We start from the raw sequence: 18,574 nt of genomic DNA on the forward strand, positions 1-18,574 counted from the left end.
TAATTCTAATCAGGTAAATTTTTTGCATAACTCTATATATCTAGTTACAAAACAAGTATTTACCTCATCTTGTCAATTTTTTGTATTTGTAGATAAATTTAAAGCTACTTTAAAATAATGAATTTCAATATTACATAATTTAGAAATTTTATTTTCTCCAATATGGAATGTTTAATAGTAATTAAAGGTTTTATTTATTTATTTTTTCTTTCGTTGCTTATTTTTCTATTCTTATCACAATTATGCACATAGGTGTGTAAAATTTTCATGAAAATTTAATTGCATGTTAACTAAAATGCTTGAAATTTCGTAAGAAGAAAAACCAGTGAAAACAAATTATTTACATGTTGTATGTCCCATTCTTACAATTAACTGTAAGCTACAGTTAATTGTAGAATTATTCTTTCAATCAAAAAGTTAAAGAAAAGAAACAAAATAAAATAAAATGAAGTATTTTGAAGTATAGTGAAGTATAATAAAGCGTAATGAAGTGTAATGACGTGTAATGAAATGTGATTAAGTAAAATATAATAAAATAAAATAATAAAAAATACGATGGATATTTAATTCTTATAACAACAAACGACTTGAAATAAGTTACCTGACCGTTCAGCTATTTTTCTGAAAGTATATGACCAAATTTATTTTGCACACATTTGTATGGTCTTAAATGGTTTTTTTTTTTTTTTTTTTTTTTTTTTTATTTACTCTAAATATTTAACTTTTTAAAATGTTGTTCAGGTAAAATTTGATTAATAATAAAAAAAAAAAAAAAAAAAATATAGATCACAATACAATACAACGCAATAAAATAAATTATACGAATGTCAAAAAAACCGCTCAATGGCAACTGTAAATTGATCAAACATGAATATAATATTGTATGAATTTACCATTGCATACATATATATACACGCATATGTGTACATATATATATATACATATATGTATTATATATATATGAGCACAATAAAATAATAAGACAGTGAAAAATTGTTACTTCAAGTAAGTAGCAATTTAACTAATTCTTAAAGTGCTACAAAGTGTGAAATAAAAAAATCGAAATTGTAAAAAGCCAAAACAGCAAATGCAATGTTATGAAAGATAATGTTAACTTGGTAATGGTAATGATCGAAAGTCTATTTTAAAAATAAATAAAATTATTGTTGTGTTTTTGTATTCCCCTTTGTACAAATATAAACATAGTGTAGGTTATCATCTATAGGAGCAGCTTCAATAATTAAAAAAATTCAAATAATTTGTAAAGTAATGAAAAAACTATGACAAAGGGGGAAAAAAAAAAAAAAAAAAATGTATACAAATAACATTTTTACACCTTTAACGAAGAAAATACTTACTCACAATCCCTAACATGGGTCGTTTAACTGTTTTGATCGTGACGTTCCACTTATAATCTTGTTTTTGTAAATACCCTAATCGATAAGTTGGTTGGGCATGAGAAATAACTACAAAAGTACCTTCAGATCTAACAAAAATTTAATATATTTGTTTTGTTACAATTATATACATACTGTAATTTTTCTTTTTTTTTTTAGTTTTTTTTCTTTAAAAAATGTAGATGAATATGTATATAATAATACTTTAAAATCCTTGATACTTCCGACAACATCTCTTCAATGTACTTTAAAGAGTCCTCTGAGCATACTATAGAATCTAAACATGCTTTGTCTATAATTAAATCAAATTCTGCATTTTTAAATTCCTTCATATCACAGACGTTCATTAACATGTCTGAAGGATGTTTGAGTAAAGGAATAAACGTACGTATGTTTAAATATATATGTTCAAACAAAAAAAAAATAAAATAAAATAAAGTCAATAATATAAATAAAAAAACCGTGAACATGATAACAAAATGATACTATTATAAAGTTAAAACGTTAAGGCACTCTGAAAGCATTTGATTACATTTTAAATTTGGTTTATCTTTATATATTTCTTTCATTTTTTTTATGCACGCAGAGGATGCGTCTATGTTGGTTATATCGGTATAGCCACTATCAAGCATTTCTTCGCTAAATTCTTGAGGTAGGAAATAATACCCACATATATTTAATGTATGTGTACAGGTATGTATACGTATGTATATTTGTATATATATATATATATATATATATATATATATATTAACATTTACGAGCAGTTCTTTAATAAATATGTGTCTAAATATAATTATATAGAGGTAGGGTATATTATTCTCTCATACTTGAGGTTCCACATCCAACATTTAAAATTTTTGCATCATTTTTTATGTCCAGCTCTGTGAAAATATGCTTTACTCCATACCATTTTTGGTGCCAATCGAACTGCTCTTCTTCACTTTGGAAAAAAAAAAGAAAAAAAAAATTACAAGCAAAAAAGTTAGCAATAAATAAATTAGCGACAAATAAATTAGCAACAAATAAATTAACAACAAATAAATTAACAACAAATAAATTAACAACAAATAAATTAACAACAAATAAATTAACAACAAATAAATTAGCGACAAATAATTTAACAAATTAACAGATAAACAAATCTACAAATAATCGCAGCTTAAAGTGGAAAACATTCTCATTGAAGTAAAAAAATAATACAAAAAATTGTTATCCAAAATGGATGAATTTTATGTGTGTTACTTTGTGTATCGTTCATTCCAGTAAGATATACTACCATACTAAGTTAACGAAAAGGAAAGACAAAATAAATTATGAAATGTACTTCACGACAACATGAATTATGTTCATATACACATATATTATATATGTTTGAATGATATGTATATATATATATTTTAACTTCAAACTTGTATGCAAATTATAAAATATTTTTATTTTATTTTATTATTTTTTTTTTCCTTTTTTTTAAATTTAATTGTTTTCTTTTGCTTAATTGTACCACTGCCATTATGAAAGAATGATGAATATTTTGTTATATGAACAATTAAGGGAATTAACAAACAATAATATGGACTGATACAATTAAATGTTTATTTTTTTTCTATATAAATAAGGGAAGAAGGTGTAAAATTCTTAAATGAGATATTATTCTGAAAAGTTCGCAAGTTGCTTATATTAATTTTTTTTTTTTTTTTCACTATTAGATTTTCTTACTTTTGATTTTAAATGTGCTTGTTTTTTTTTTTTTTTTTATTCCCTTTTTTTTTTCTTTATTTTTTTTAGTAACCTGTTAAAACCTTTTTTTTTTAATTTTAAAAATATAAATGATCTTAAATGAAATAAATAAAAATGTATAAATTAATATATGCACATATTAATATATGCATTACCATGCCCGGTGAAAAAGGGAAAAAGTATTCTTTTGATTTTTAAAAGGGAAAGAGGATCTTAATAATTCTCTCCTAAGAACGAAAATAAGTTTTAATTTTTGTTAATGTTTCAATATAAACAATGTAAATGCCTATTATTATATCACACATCTGTGTACAAGACACATGAGATATATTATTTTAATATTTTAATACTTTATTATTTTAATATTTTCAACTTTTTATCTCTTTATTTTGTATGAATGAGGGTGCTGTTTGTGTTTGTGTTTGTGTTTGTGTGTGTGTACGTATGTATGTATATATGTGTGTATTTATATGTATATATATATGTATGCGCATGTTTGTACACGTGTGCTCGCATTTAGTATATCATTTTTTTTTTTTTTACATTTCATAAAACATGTTATGAGGGAATAACTAAGGTGAATTGTCTAATCATTTTATATATATGAAATTTAAATATAAGTTTCTTGAAAAAATATTTTTTCATTAAGTTATATACTTTTATTTCTTGTAACAATTAAGCTCATAATATTTAAAGATTATGAAACTTTATACAACAATATGCCAAAATATGAGCATATAAAAACAAAAGATGGATCACTTTTCATGTACATGTGTAATATATAATATTTATGGGGGGAAATAACAGGTACAATATTTTACTCTTTCGATCTCTATTCTTACCCCTTCTTTTCACTTCTCCATTTCTGTATATTCTGTTACTAAATTTTAGTTCGCGTATTTTTTCTTTTTATATTAACTTTTCATTACCACAAAACAAGTTCATTATTTTGCTGTGTTCTTTATCGATCTTCTTTAAGCACTCTTTTACCTGTTCCAAAGAGAATAAAAATGTTAATATGCAAACTATTGTTTTTAGGAAACGATGGAACAAGCCGACGCTACTAATATGGGTGCATATGTGTGTACATATATATATATGCGTACTGTGTGAGGTTTTTTTTTTTTTTTTTTTTAAATTATATTTTATTTTTCCTCGCACGTCTTGCTCTTTTTCGTTTTTTTATATTGTAGGTGCAAACAGTGAGAACTACTGCACACGTTTAACAAAGGTTGTAATTTTTTCTTTTTTCTCTCTTTGTTTTTTGAAAAAAATAAACACATATGTGTATTAAAATATAAAGGACATATTCTTAAATAAATGAATTTTAATAATTTGATATATGTATATTCGAAATACAAAAAAAAAAAAAAAATTAAGAAATTAAGGAGAAATTAGGGAGAAATTAAGGAAAAATTGAGAAAAAATTGAGAAAAAAATTACGAATTACGAAATAACTGAGAAATAATTGCAAAATAATTACTAAATAATTACTAAATAATTGCGAAATAATTAAGATAAAAAAAAGGGTACATTTTTGGTAAGTTATTCTATTAATGTATTACTTCTTTGAAAAGAATTTTAATTTTTTCATTTTCATCATTGGAAGTATCTGGTAGGTCCCCTTTATTCATTTTGCGTAAAAACAAGGTTGCTTTTTTATTTATTATTATTACTGCTGTTGAAATGGAAAAAACTGTGCTTCCCAAAAAGGAAGAAAAATTATATATGTTTTTATTATTTTACTATTACATATATCATATATATGTTTTTATTATTGTACTTTTACATATAGAATATATATGTTTTAATTATTGTTCTTTTACAAATAGCAAAATGTATATAAAAATACATATATGTACATATTGACACACTTTTAATTTTTTGCCATTAGTATAGGCCATTGTCTGTAAATTCTAATGATGATTGTCTAAAAAAATTAGAACGATATATTATATATAGAATGTAAATTTTACCTTATAAGAAATTACTTGATTTCACCTTTCACTATTTCACCATTTAACCATCTTTTTTTTTTTTTTTTGTGTGTGTGTAGAAACTATAAATTTAGCTTTTTCAAAATTGTAAATAGAAGTATTGTTTTGCTTAATAAAATGAAAAAATAAAATTGCAATTCTATAGTACATATTTATTTTTTTTTTTTCTATTTTATGCATTAATTTTGCGTACAAATTGACTATCTTTTTTTTCATTTCATCTCTTTGCTAAGATACGTGCTTAGTTTTTTTTTTTTTTTTTGTTGCGCTTTTAATTTACCCGGGCTATATATATATATATGCATTTAAGTATTTATTTATTTGATTATTTAAACCATTTCTTGCTCCGTACACCCTTTCAAGAATTATTTTAAATTGGCATATTTAAACTAAAAATGTAAAAAAACAAGGAATGGAAGAGTAGAAAAGAAAAAAAAAAAATAGCAAAAGGAGGGGAAAAATTTACTATTAAAATGTACATATATATATATATATATTTATATGTTTATGTGTATAAATGAATATGTTTTTTTTTTTTTTTTTTTTTAACTTTTCACCGAAGATATATTTACGCATATTTAGCACAATATGGCAATTCATAAATTAATTGTCTTTTAAGAAATAGCCCGCCTTCATTTTCTTTTTATTTTTCTCTCTTTATATTTATTTTTCTCTTTTTGTTTTTATTTTTATTTTTATTTTTACTTTTCTCTTTTTTTTTTTTTTTTTTTCTGTTATTGTAACTATTTTTATTTTATTTGTCACTCTTATACATGTAGAAGCCTCTTTTTTTTTTTTTTTTTTATCAATCACATGATGTTTGTAAATTCGGGTTATTTGCAAAAATATACGCAAATTCATAAATATACAAATATATATATATGTATATATTCATATATATATACACTACTCTCACGTATATATAGGAACTTAACTACTTTTGCGCGAAAATATCTGGATGTGATAATCGAATAGTTAATTTTTTTGGCTAATTTCGAACAAAGAAATATGAGGATTTATGAATACGTGCGTATATATTTATACCTACATACCTTATAAATACCTGTGTGTATATAAGTACAATATTATACGTACATAATTTGTGTGTACGTTAAGCTACACAATATGTTATTCGCATATTAACTTATACGTTCTAACAAACGTTCTGGGCAGCCATTCAAGGTTGTCGATAAATTTAAATGATTCAAATATTACCATTTTTGTATATGGGAAGAAGGTATGATATAGAAAATGTTGAAGGACTTAAAGCATGTAATATAAAGGCATTAGTAATATGTTGTACTTATTTTGAATACCCAGATCATAAGGTACCAAATGGATATGCAAATTTACGGATTAATCTTGAAGATATGGGATTGGAACGAATTTCCTCATACTTTGAAGAGTCGAATAACTTTATTCATTCACACATTTCGCAAGAACAAGCTGTCCTCATTTCGTGCTGGTATTATTCATTTTAGCTATAGTAATAGCAGTAGTAGTAGTAGTAATGTATCCTTTGCATGAAAATCTTAAGGATTCTTGAATACCGTTTATATTTTTCACCATACCTTCAGTTTATCGTGCTGATAAACCAGTTTTTACTGTACAGACGAGTGCACAGGTGATTGTATATGCACTTAAACGCATACGCTTGTACTTCTTTTTTTTTTTTTTTCAGCCAAGGCGTAAGTAGGTCCTCGACGATATCCATAGCGTATTTAATGGGAAAACAGGTCATACTTTTTTTTTATTTCGATATATATATATATATATATATATATATATATATATATATATATTTGAACTCCGATATAAATATATACATTTTTTTAATTTCGATAAATACTTTTAACTCTGATATAAATATTTTTTTTTTAATTTCAATAAATAAATAAATATAAATATATATATTTATATATTTTTTTTTTATTTTTCATTTTGGTACTGTTTGCAACTTTTCGAAATGATCGTAAAAACATCATAATATTATGCACACTGGTAATTTTCGAAATGCTTTAATCCTGTGCTCTCTTCTCTTCTTCTTTTTACAGAACTTTTTTCTTAATGAAGCATTTAGTTTTATAATGCAGAAGAAGAATATATGTCCAAATATCGGATTTATTGAACAGTTATGTGAATATGAAAAGATTTTAAAAAATAAAATTACTTTCTCCTCAAAAAAGTACATCAACTGGTTCACATCCGATATGTGTGGAAATAATGCAATTACAGACTTCAGTATTGATTGTAAAAAAAAATAAAATCTGCAAGTACATTTTGTTGATGAAAGATTTTTAAAATATAAGAATAAAATAAATGTTTTTAAAAAAAAAAAAAAATTGTTTGTTCCCTTTGCTTTCTCATTAGTGTTATGTGTCATATGGTTAAAAAGGATGTTGTATGTTGATACGATTTTACTTAAGCACGTTTGTACCCATGCACACATATGTATACATATATGTACATACATGTACGCAGCTAACTAGCAAGATTTAAAAATTCATGCAAAATAACAATACGCTTTAATAGAGCATGTGCATGCATTTGTTTATATGTACGTGCAAGGCATAAGTTTCTTTTTGTTAATTGCATCAGTAATTTCTTTTTTTATTTATAACATGTATAATCCACATTAAATGCTTTTCAAATGATGGAAGTAATGTGTGGAAAATGTGTTTTTGAATGATTTTGAATTTTGCTCTTGCTTTCGCTCTTGCTTTCGCTTTTGCTTTCATCTTTGCTTTTGCTTATTTTATTTTATTTTATTTTTTTTTTTTTTTTTGAATATATATATTTGTACTATTTCATTTATGAGTGCTTGGGGTATTATGAAAACTCAGAATTAACAACTTTTTGTCTTGTTCATCATTAAATTGGTGTACCATATTTTATATTAAAGTGAAATTATGAAAGTTGTATTCATCATTCGGCGTTCATCATTTAGCACTCACCGTTCATTATTCAGCATGTTATGTTTTTTTTTTATTTTTTTTCTGAAATATAAGATATAACAGTGCACGAAATGTACATCCGTTTTAGTTGACTGCACACACCACTTAGAACTGTGCATAATTAAAAATTTACGAAAATGCATATATAAGGTTCATACCTTTTTATGATTAAAAAAATGTTCTGATTTCTTGATTCCACATGATTTGTATCACATGATTGTTTTTAAGAAATAGGTATACGTATGTGCAATATACGTGGGTATATAAGTACGTATGTAGGTTAAGGCTGCTCTTATCCCTTATAAGAAGCAATTTTATTTGGGAATGCTATTTATATAAGGAATTTGTGTGTATACTATTTTTGTACCTTATTAAAAGGGAAATAAACGTAAAGTAAAAAATAGTTGACAAAAATATAAGAAGAAAAAAAAAAAAAAAAAATAAATATATGAATAAATAGATGAAATTAATACTTCAATAAATAAATGAAATTAATACTTCAATAAATAGATCAAATGAATACTTCAATAAATAGATCAAATGAATACTTCAATAAATAGATCAAATGAATACTTCAATAAATAGATCAAACAAATATATAAATAAATAGATCAAATAAATTTATAAATAAATAGATCCGATAAATATAAAAATAAATCCGATAAATATATAAATAAATAAACGAATAAGGCATATATAGCACTTTGCCTGTGGCAAATTTTCTCGCACAGTATCTTCTTTACACGAGAACAAATTAAAGGTACCGTGGAAAATACAATAGCTAATTAATTATGAGAAAAAAAATACAGCTCAATTGGCAATTTTCTCCCCTTAAATAAGGTGTACACTAATGTGCGCATGAAAGGGATATATTAAAATCGAGGAATAAAAAAAATAAATTAATTAATTAAAAGAACTACGTAAATTAAACGGGTGATATGAATAAAAAATTGTCAAACCAATTATTAATTGGTCAACAAATTAATAAATGCATGAAAAAGTAAACGGCAGCAACAAAAAAAAAAAAAAAAAAAAAAAAAAAAAAAAATTTAATAAAATAGAAAAATAATATAGTAACAAAATAATAAAAGAATACAAAAAAAAAAAAAAAATATATATATATATAGTAAAAAAATATAAATAATTATAATGCAGTATGGAAAAATGAAGATATCGTATAGTGCACAACGCATTTTGTTAAATAATAAATGATCCTGAAAACGCGGGAGGTTTTCCTAAATTTGCAAAACAATGGTAGAAATTCACGAAGCAGGTAAAGAATACAAATTTTGCATAAGAGGAACAGGTTTTTATAAACAATGAATGGCATGGTCTGTTAATGTGAAAAGAGCCAAATACCTTCCCTCGTATGCGCTTGCATACATATATATACATGTGTGTAGCATACTCGTGACAGCATTGGAGCTTGTCTTCATCTGCGCATGTGTTATGTACGTATGCATGTATGTATTTGTAAACGTATGTACGTATGCATGTAAGTATTCGTAAACGTATGTACGTATGCATGTAAGTATTTGTAAACGTATGTACGTATGCATGTAAGTATTTGTAAACGTATGTACGTATGCATGTAAGTATTTGTAAACGTATGTACGTATGCATGTAAGTATTTGTAAACGTATGTACGTATGCATGTAAGTATTTGTAAACGTATGTACGTATGCATGTAAGTATTTGTAAACGTATGTACGTATGCATGTAAGTATTTGTAAACGTATGTACGTATGCATGTAAGTATTTGTAAACGTATGTACGTATGCATGTAAGTATTTGTAAACGTATGTACGTATGCATGTAAGTATTTGTAAACGTATGTACGTATGCATGTAAGTATTTGTAAACGTATGTACGTATGCATGTAAGTATTTGTAAACGTATGTACGTATGCATGTAAGTATTTGTAAACGTATGTACGTATGCATGTAAGTATTTGTAAACGTATGTACGTATGCATGTAAGTATTTGTAAACGTATGTACGTATGCATGTAAGTATTTGTAAACGTATGTACGTATGCATGTAAGTATTTGTAAACGTATGTACGTATGCATGTAAGTATTTGTAAACGTATGTACGTATGCATGTAAGTATTTGTAAACGTATGTACGTATGCATGTAAGTATTTGTAAACGTATGTACGTATGCATGTAAGTATTTGTAAACGTATGTACGTATGCATGTAAGTATTTGTAAACGTATGTACGTATGCATGTAAGTATTTGTAAACGTATGTACGTATGCGTTTATGTATTTGTGAACGTATGTACGCATACGTGTTGTGCCCATATTCGCATACTTCTGAATGCGGGTACTGTAAACGTGTGTGCGAATTAATCTGCTTTTTTGCTGCACCAAATTATGGGCACAAACTTTTTCATTTAAGAGGATATATTGTATTGTATGGTTTATATTGTCTCTGTTATTTATTCTTCATTGTACGGTATTTCTTAATTTTTTTATGTTTTTTTTTTTTTTTTTTTTTTCAGCTAGCCAATCGGGGCTTCCCAAATTGTACAAAAGAAGATGGGTCATGTTGTTTTATTTCTCCTACTGTTGTATGGTGGATAATTTAATATGTTTTACGTTTGCACCAATAAATGACATATGTTATAGTATATACGGGAGTTCGAATAAGATATTTGCTCAAGTGTATTTTATAGTATATTCCGTATTTTCAATTCCCTTGTCCTTTTTATTGAGTGAATTTTCGTTAAGAAGTAATGTAATGTTTAGCTCGTTTTTACAATTTTTTGGATGTTTATTAAGATATATATATTGGAATAATTTTAAAATAGTAATGTTTGGTCAATTTGTTTCTTCTATTGGACAAGTAATTTTTGTGAATGCTCCACCTGAATTTTCTCTTGTGTGGTTTCCAGTCGAAGAGAGAATTATATCAACGAGCACTTCGATTATATCAAATGTGTTAGGTACTGCTATCATTTATTTATATGCCCCCTTTATAGTAGTAAATAATGAGGATGTAAAGAAGCTATTATTTCATATATGTTTTATCAGCTTTTTTGGATTTCTACAAGTTACGTTATTTTTTGAAAGCGTACCCCCCTCTACTGTTATATCATCCATTTCTGATAAGGGGGGAATGTCGTTAAGCTTCACTAAGAATGACAATATCTACAAGGAGGTACCTAATGAAAGGGGGGATGTATATATTTTAGGTTTGAGCAGTATAGGAGGGAGCAACCTAAGTGGAAGTAACGTAGGAGTGAGCAATGTAGAGGTGAGCAATGTAGAGGTGAGCAATGCAGAGGTGAGCAATGCAGAGGTGAGCAATGTAAGTGTTTACAATGCAAGTAGTAACAACGCAAGTAGTAACAACGCATGCATTCATAACGCAAGTATAAGCAATGCGCGTGTAAGCAATTTAAGTGTGTGCAACACCACAGATGGGAAAAAGTCAGCATTGAGTGTGACCCACTTGACGAAAGAACTGATGAGGTTCTTAAGCGATCTAAGTGTTGAAGTAGGAAATATATTACATAAGAAAGATTTTATAAAAATACTGATAATATTTTGTTATTCAGAATGTATAATAAGTAGTTTCTCAGCTGATATGTCAATTGTATTAAAAGAAAAATTAATAAATAAATCCTATTTTGCTATATCCGGGTCTTTATTTATATTTAACACAATCCTAGGAAGTGCTATATTATGTTTTAATGCTAATAACAAATACTTTAAAAAATTAATTGTACTTTGTATATGTATGATTATGGTAGTGTGTGTATTATTAAATTTTACTAATAATGAAATCTTTATAATTATTACATTAAGTTTAATAGGGTTTTGGTCAGGTCCTATTCAACCATTAACTGTTGAAATGGCATCTATAACAGTACATCCTATAAGTTCGAATTTATGTACATCAGTACTGCAAGTAATATCACTTAGTGTTAGTGCTGTTTTTATATCATTGATATCATATATAACACCTTATGTACACATTTCAATTTTTTTATTCAATGTATCCTTTTTTGTGTTAATTATAAGTCTACTTATAAAAACAACACAAAAAAAAAGATTGTCCCATAACAACCTAACCGTCTCTGTTAGAAGCGGATTAATAAATAGACATACCTTTGACACACAGAAATATACAGATTTCTTTTATAAGGATGATAAAACGGTGCAGTTGTTAAAAAACTATAAGGACTTGTATGCTACCTCAAATCACAAGATTGGGTTAGATGAAAATTACTACTTTCAAAATTATTTCTCATTATGGAGGAGTAATCCATCGCAACTTCCATATTATGTAGACTGCTCACAGTATCTTCAACATGCTCAATGGGATATCACTCCTTTTTCGCCTGTCACTCCTGTAACACCTACCACTCCTATCGTTCCTATTACCCCTATTAGTCCTATTGCTCGAATCTCTGCATGTTTACCTAGAAGCACCTCCAAATGTGCAAAGAAGTCAAGGAAATTTTATCTTAATATAAAAGAACAAGCGAATTGCGCCACTGAGGATTTGTACAGATTTCATCTGAGTGATAAACTGGATATTAAAAATTTAAAAAAAGAGCTTTTATTTTATAATCAAAAAATGGAAGGTTCCAATGAAGAATCTAAATTTTATTCTAGATTTTATAGAGATGACTATGGTCAGCCATTCCATTTTGGTAAAGATAGGAATACTACTTTTAAGTACAACTCATACTAGTTCGCACTTAAACAAGATTTGTTAATTTGCATAAAGGGAACCTCATCATTTTACTCTTACCGTAATACGTTTTGAATATTTCTACCATTATTCTTATGGACTAATAGCTTATTTGCTTTAGCCACTTTTGCTTATGTGCGTGTTTCTTTCTGAACTTCAAGCGTCTAGGTTTTCCTGCGCGTTTGTATTCGTATCCGAATTATCTTTTGTTTTTTTTTTTTTTTTTTTTTTTTTAACTAAGCGTAAATGATGCTACTCCATTTTGCCTATTTTGTTTTATTTCCTCCTTCCAGCAGGTAGTTATAGTACGTGCAAAATGTGCACCTTCAGCTATTTCATCATATCTGTGGTATTCAGCTTATTCTTACAATGCTTCATATACTACATACTCTGCTTATACTGCTCATTTTTTAAAAAAACGAAATATGTTTGAAATGCAGGCGAATGGTTATGAAACACCATTGCGCTAAAGCAGTTAATCAGCTTCGTCTGTTTTAATTTCAAGTGAAATTTCTCAAAATTATGCAAAATTACATAACATTTTAATTTATTTATTCATTATTTATATATTTTTTTTTTTTTTTTTATCGAGCTAAAAAAATTTTAAAAGTGGATGGGAAGAATTCATAAATGCATTTTTGTGTTCATTAACTTTCATTTTATTTTTTTCGAAAATTATTTTTATATAACTTTTAACTCTTGCCCCTTAAGGCCTAAAAAAAATCGCTGCAGCTCATATTTCCTACTCATAGCAACATGTATATATAATTTTTTGAAAGGGGGAAAAACAGTAAAAAAAAAAAAAAAAATATATATATATATATATAAATACTAATTACATACATATATGCCCGTGCACAGTTATAACCAAACCCTTACATACTCGTCCTTCATTTCTTATTACCCTTTTTTGTTTGACATAATCATCTAAAATTTTTGTCGATCATAATTTTTACTAAGTATGGAGGAAGAAAAAATATATTAAAATAAAAAAGCAACGTAAAAAAAGGGGGATCTAATTATTATAAAAATCGCGATTTTATTTTATTCCATTCTGTTTTATTCTTTTTTTATGATATCCTATGTATGAGGAAATTCATTCTAAAGTGCAGTGTTTTCCTATTTTTTGTTTGATTAAAACTTGGTAAATTTTTAGCATGCACATTTTTTAGTTCCTCGTCATTGTAATTTAGCCTGAATGCACCACACGCGTTTCTATATTTAAAAAAAATCTATAATTATGTCATAAAAATAGGAAAAGCAAAGTAATATAAAAATGGAAAAGTTTTCTTAACTTTTCTAAATATACATAAATAACACAAGCTCTGTAAAAAAAACGACGTAATTCTAAAAATGCCTACTCCGTTCTAGGACCTCATATATATATTATTCATATTTATATTTACATTTATATTTACATTTACATTTACATTTACATTTACATTTATATTTATATTTACATTTACATTCACATTTACATTTACATTTACATTTACATTTACAATTATATTTACATTTACATTTATATTTATATTTATATTCATGTTAATGTTTATATTTATTTTTTTTTTTTTTTTTTTTAAATTATTTGTGTCTTTAGACAAGAAATTCTAAGTAAAATTAAAAAAAATATATTTTTTTTTACAAAAAAACGTACACTAAGCGTTTCCAAAATACATGAAATTAAGAATATTTAATTAAATCTTTTCATTTTTTCCTTTGGCTTCCTTCTTAAGTTACGTCTTACATATGTGAATAAAAAACACATCCTCTAAAACGATTTTTTTTTTTTTTTTTTCTGTGATATTCTACGAATGCTGTTTCTAAAACTACTCTATTTTAGAAGAAAAAAAAAATTTAAGTTATATTTTTAACACAAATACTGAAAAGAAACCATTGCCTTTTGCTCTTTTTCTTTTCTTTTTTTTAAATATATGAATATTACACAATTTAAAAAAAAAGTAAAAGAGAAAGAAAACACGCTTACCTTTTTAAATATAAGTGTAATTATGAGTAGAATTAATTTAATAACCACAAAGGAGGTATCTGAAATTGTCAGCTGGTATACTCACGTCTGTGCCGGGACTATGCAAGGGTATAGAGCAACGGAGGAAGATGTAATATGAAAAATTTCAATTCTACTTTTATTAGTTTTTTTTCTCTGTCCCTCTGTGTGCTTATATATTTACATATTTGTATGTTAACCTATTTTCCCTTCTTTCATGGGCCTCTTCCACCCATATGACTCACGAAAAAAAAAAAAAAAAAAAAAAAAATATGCACTTTTTTTCAGAATGAGCTCTAGTTTTAAATATTATCTTGATAAATGATACGATCAAATGAATGTCTTTACTTAATTCAAACTTTTTGTGTTTTAACTTCCATTTTGCATAATTTGAAAAAAAAAGAAAAATAAGAAAAAAGACCTAATTTTGGCTTGTCGGAAAATATTATGAATGAAACAGAACATGAACATATATATATATATATATATATATATATATATATATATATATATATATATATATATATAGAAGCGTAATTTTTTTTTTTTTTCCCTAGGCAACGGTTATATTAGCGACTCTAAAAAATTTTCCGTCATGCAGGTAGAACAATACTCATTTGTGTAATTTTAAATAAAAAATATATTTTTTATTTTTCTGAAAATGATACAAGTACATTAAATTTTTAGTACAGTATTTCTTTTTTTTTCAAGATTATTTCACTTTACGGTTACAAATGCTACACCTGCTTCATCATTTCGTTTCGCTGCTTTATTTTATTTTATTTTATTTTTACACAATCAAGGATGTGCACTATATTTGATGGGTAAATTTAGGGAAATACAGTAACCACTGGAAAAAAACAAAAAAAATATAATGAAATACAAATACATGCATATGCACTAAATGTATATATATATATGCATATATGTGTATTATTTCTCAATATGCTACATTTGTTGAAGAACGTACAGTATCTATTTACATACATTTTAGCCATATAGGAAAAGAAACAGCTTTATATTGCGCTCGAAATATAGCTGATTTCATAGGTGCCTTTTTAAAACTAAAAAGATATTAAAACAATAACCCGCTTAAATTGTACATAATATATATATATCATATGAAGGCATAATTTATACTTTTCATAATTATATAAAAAATAATTTTTTTGTTATAGGTAATTGCCAATCCTTAAATGTTCACAACATAACAAACGCGTGTATACAGCTGGACAATGAAATTTTGAGTAAAATTTTTATTTTACAAAAAACATAGGAAAAAGATAATATACACATGTTTAGGATTCAATTTTATTTCGTTATGCGTTATAAAAACAATATACTTGTTCTTATAGCACTTCATTACATTATTTTCATGCGCATGTGTGTTTATGTGTATTTATGTGTGTATATGCATATGAATACCTATATCTATATTCATGCTTGTATTTTCCCATATAGCAGAATTGTGTTATTATTAAATCCGTTGTAAATTATGAATATACGCAAATCTGTGCATTTTTCTAATTTTAAATAATTTTTATTCATCATTTTTTAGGTAGTAATTTTGCTAATAGTGGATCTACAGGTAAAAGACATAAGGACTTTTTTTTTAATTTTTAAAATAAAGCTTGAACAATATTTGAATAAAGATCAAAGAACCTACAAAAAATAAAATAAATTAAATAAATTCAAAATTAAATAAAATAAAATCGAGTAAAACGAATAAAATCGAGTAAAACGAATAAAATCGAGTAAAACGAATAAAATCGAGTAAAATCGAATAAAATCGAATAAAATCGAATAAAATCCAATTAAATCGAATAAAATCGAATAAAATCCAATTAAATCATATAAATAACGGAAATGTAAAAAATAAGCAAAAATAATTATCTGTTAATGTTTTACTACTTACAAATTTCCTTTTTTTTTTTAGCAATAATTGCAATAATTGAGAAAATTATGGACAAAAATGTTTTTAAGCTTTATATATGCAACTTGGGTAACACTGAGAATATTTGAAGTCATAAATTATTTTACTTCGTTCTGTCAAACAAGTGGCTGTTCGTTGAGTAGTGTAGACAATTTGTAAACATACGTGTGTACGAACATACGCATTTATATTTTTATTATGTATCTATTTATGTACGCATTTATGTTTTTATTATGTATCAATTTATGTTTTTATTATGTATCTATTTATGTACGCATGAATATATATATTATGTATGTATGTATATATATATAAATGCCCACACAATTACATAAGTATGCACGTATGCCCATGTGTATATTTGGCAATGCGAGTTTCATCTCTTTCGTTCCTTGTTACATATACGTTGTTTATAAACCTGTTACTTCTCCACTTTTGTAAATATTATCAATTGTAATTTACAATTTGGTTATGTTATGTAAGGAGATTCTCGGGCAATGCTAATAAAGAACGACGGTTCATTTATTTCGTTAAGTGAAGATCATAAACCTTATAATAAAAAAGAAAAGGAAAGAATTGATAAAATAGGAGGATTTGTTGAAAATGGTAGAATACTTGGATACATTGGTGTGTCAAGATCATTCGGGGACAAAGTAAGCATCAAGGATGATATGCTCTAAGACATTATAAAAATAAAGCAAAATAATAATAATATGGATGATAATAATTATAGTATTTATTATTATTGTTTATTAATTCACGTCTTTTCTTTTTTTTTTTTAATATTCTCATCAAAATAGCTAAATATATCTACTTCTCTTAACGGTTGAGTATTTATTGAAAATTCTTTTTTGTTCATAAAAATTTCCATTTATAGAAATATAAGAGGTCAAGTTCTCCGTATAATCCGCACGAGACGATGATAACATGCATACCTGATATAAAAATTTTTTATGCAAATTCTGATGATATTTTGCTTTTAGGATGTGATGGAATATTTGAAATGCTTTCATGGAATGATGTGGCAAAATATAGTTTTGAATGCATCAATAGATATACGTTAAGTGATGCTGTAATTAATATTATAGATTATGCCTTATTATCAGGGTCTAAGGATAATATAACAATTCAAATAATAAAATTTTTTAATGATGAGGTAGAGAATTTCCATTTTAGAGAAATGTTGATACCAAGTGTATATATCCATAATGAGAAAGTATCAAAATATGAATTTTATGGACAGTTTTTAAATAAATATAATATAAATGATAAAAATATGATCAACAACTTAATGGAAAATTGTACTGAAATTAAAGAAAAATGTTATTCTATTGAACCATTTTTAAAAGAAATCAGAGAAAATAAAAATGCCCATATCATATTGAATAGACGGAATAACAAGAAGATAAAATATTTAACATTGCCTATACTACAAGAAGATCTTGAAACAAATAACGTTTTTAACAAAATGGATCAGGATGATTTTAATAACATGAGAGAGTTTTTTAGAGAATTCGACAGAAAAGTTGAAATAACGAAATGTTAAAAAAAAAAAAAAAAAAGGTGAAAACACATAACTCATCAAGAAGGATTTCACATGTGTATATTAATATGTTTATACATTGCACATATCGGTACTTAAATAAGTATGTGTGTACGTGTGTACGTGTGTACGTGTTTGCATATGTACACACGCAAATATGCAGTGTAAACATTACAGTATGACAAATTGAGTTAGTGGAAAAAATTGAAAGAGTACAACAACTTATTCTTGGGAATTCATAATAAGCCATAAATATGTTCAATGAAATAAGCGATGTATTATTTAAAAAAAAAAAGAA

General features: G+C 25.7%; 4 protein-coding genes across 4 annotated transcripts; 3 read left to right on the plus strand and 1 right to left on the minus strand.

Moving 5' to 3' along the window:
- Window positions 1–1,110: 1,110 nt before the first annotated feature.
- MKS88_004535 (methyltransferase) lies at window positions 1,111–4,771 on the minus strand (the record flags this gene model as incomplete). The annotated part of the gene is made up of 8 exons (XM_067217719.1): window positions 1,111–1,139; window positions 1,359–1,486; window positions 1,602–1,752; window positions 1,930–2,043; window positions 2,228–2,340; window positions 3,293–3,364; window positions 4,057–4,127; window positions 4,703–4,771. The coding sequence occupies 8 exons, from the start codon at window positions 4,769–4,771 to the stop codon at window positions 1,111–1,113; spliced, it is 747 nt and encodes a 248-aa protein (XP_067072119.1).
- Window positions 4,772–6,333: 1,562 nt separating this feature from the next.
- On the plus strand, window positions 6,334–7,398 carry MKS88_004536 (protein tyrosine phosphatase; the record flags this gene model as incomplete). The annotated part of the gene is made up of 3 exons (XM_067217720.1): window positions 6,334–6,599; window positions 6,816–6,870; window positions 7,189–7,398. 3 exons carry the CDS (start codon window positions 6,334–6,336, stop codon window positions 7,396–7,398), a joined length of 531 nt encoding a protein of 176 aa, XP_067072120.1.
- A 1,941-nt stretch (window positions 7,399–9,339) lies between these two features.
- Window positions 9,340–12,795, plus strand: MKS88_004537 (MFS-type transporter; the record flags this gene model as incomplete). Its single annotated transcript, XM_067217721.1, has 2 exons — window positions 9,340–9,361; window positions 10,595–12,795. The coding sequence occupies 2 exons, from the start codon at window positions 9,340–9,342 to the stop codon at window positions 12,793–12,795; spliced, it is 2,223 nt and encodes a 740-aa protein (XP_067072121.1).
- Window positions 12,796–17,230: 4,435 nt separating this feature from the next.
- MKS88_004538 (protein phosphatase PPM3) lies at window positions 17,231–18,279 on the plus strand (the record flags this gene model as incomplete). Its single annotated transcript, XM_067217722.1, has 2 exons — window positions 17,231–17,386; window positions 17,611–18,279. 2 exons carry the CDS (start codon window positions 17,231–17,233, stop codon window positions 18,277–18,279), a joined length of 825 nt encoding a protein of 274 aa, XP_067072122.1.
- Between the last annotated feature and the right edge of the window lie 295 nt (window positions 18,280–18,574).

The sequence above is a fragment of the Plasmodium brasilianum genome, chromosome 12, assembly GCF_023973825.1.
Source record: "Plasmodium brasilianum strain Bolivian I chromosome 12, whole genome shotgun sequence".
NCBI lineage: Eukaryota > Apicomplexa > Aconoidasida > Haemosporida > Plasmodiidae > Plasmodium > Plasmodium brasilianum.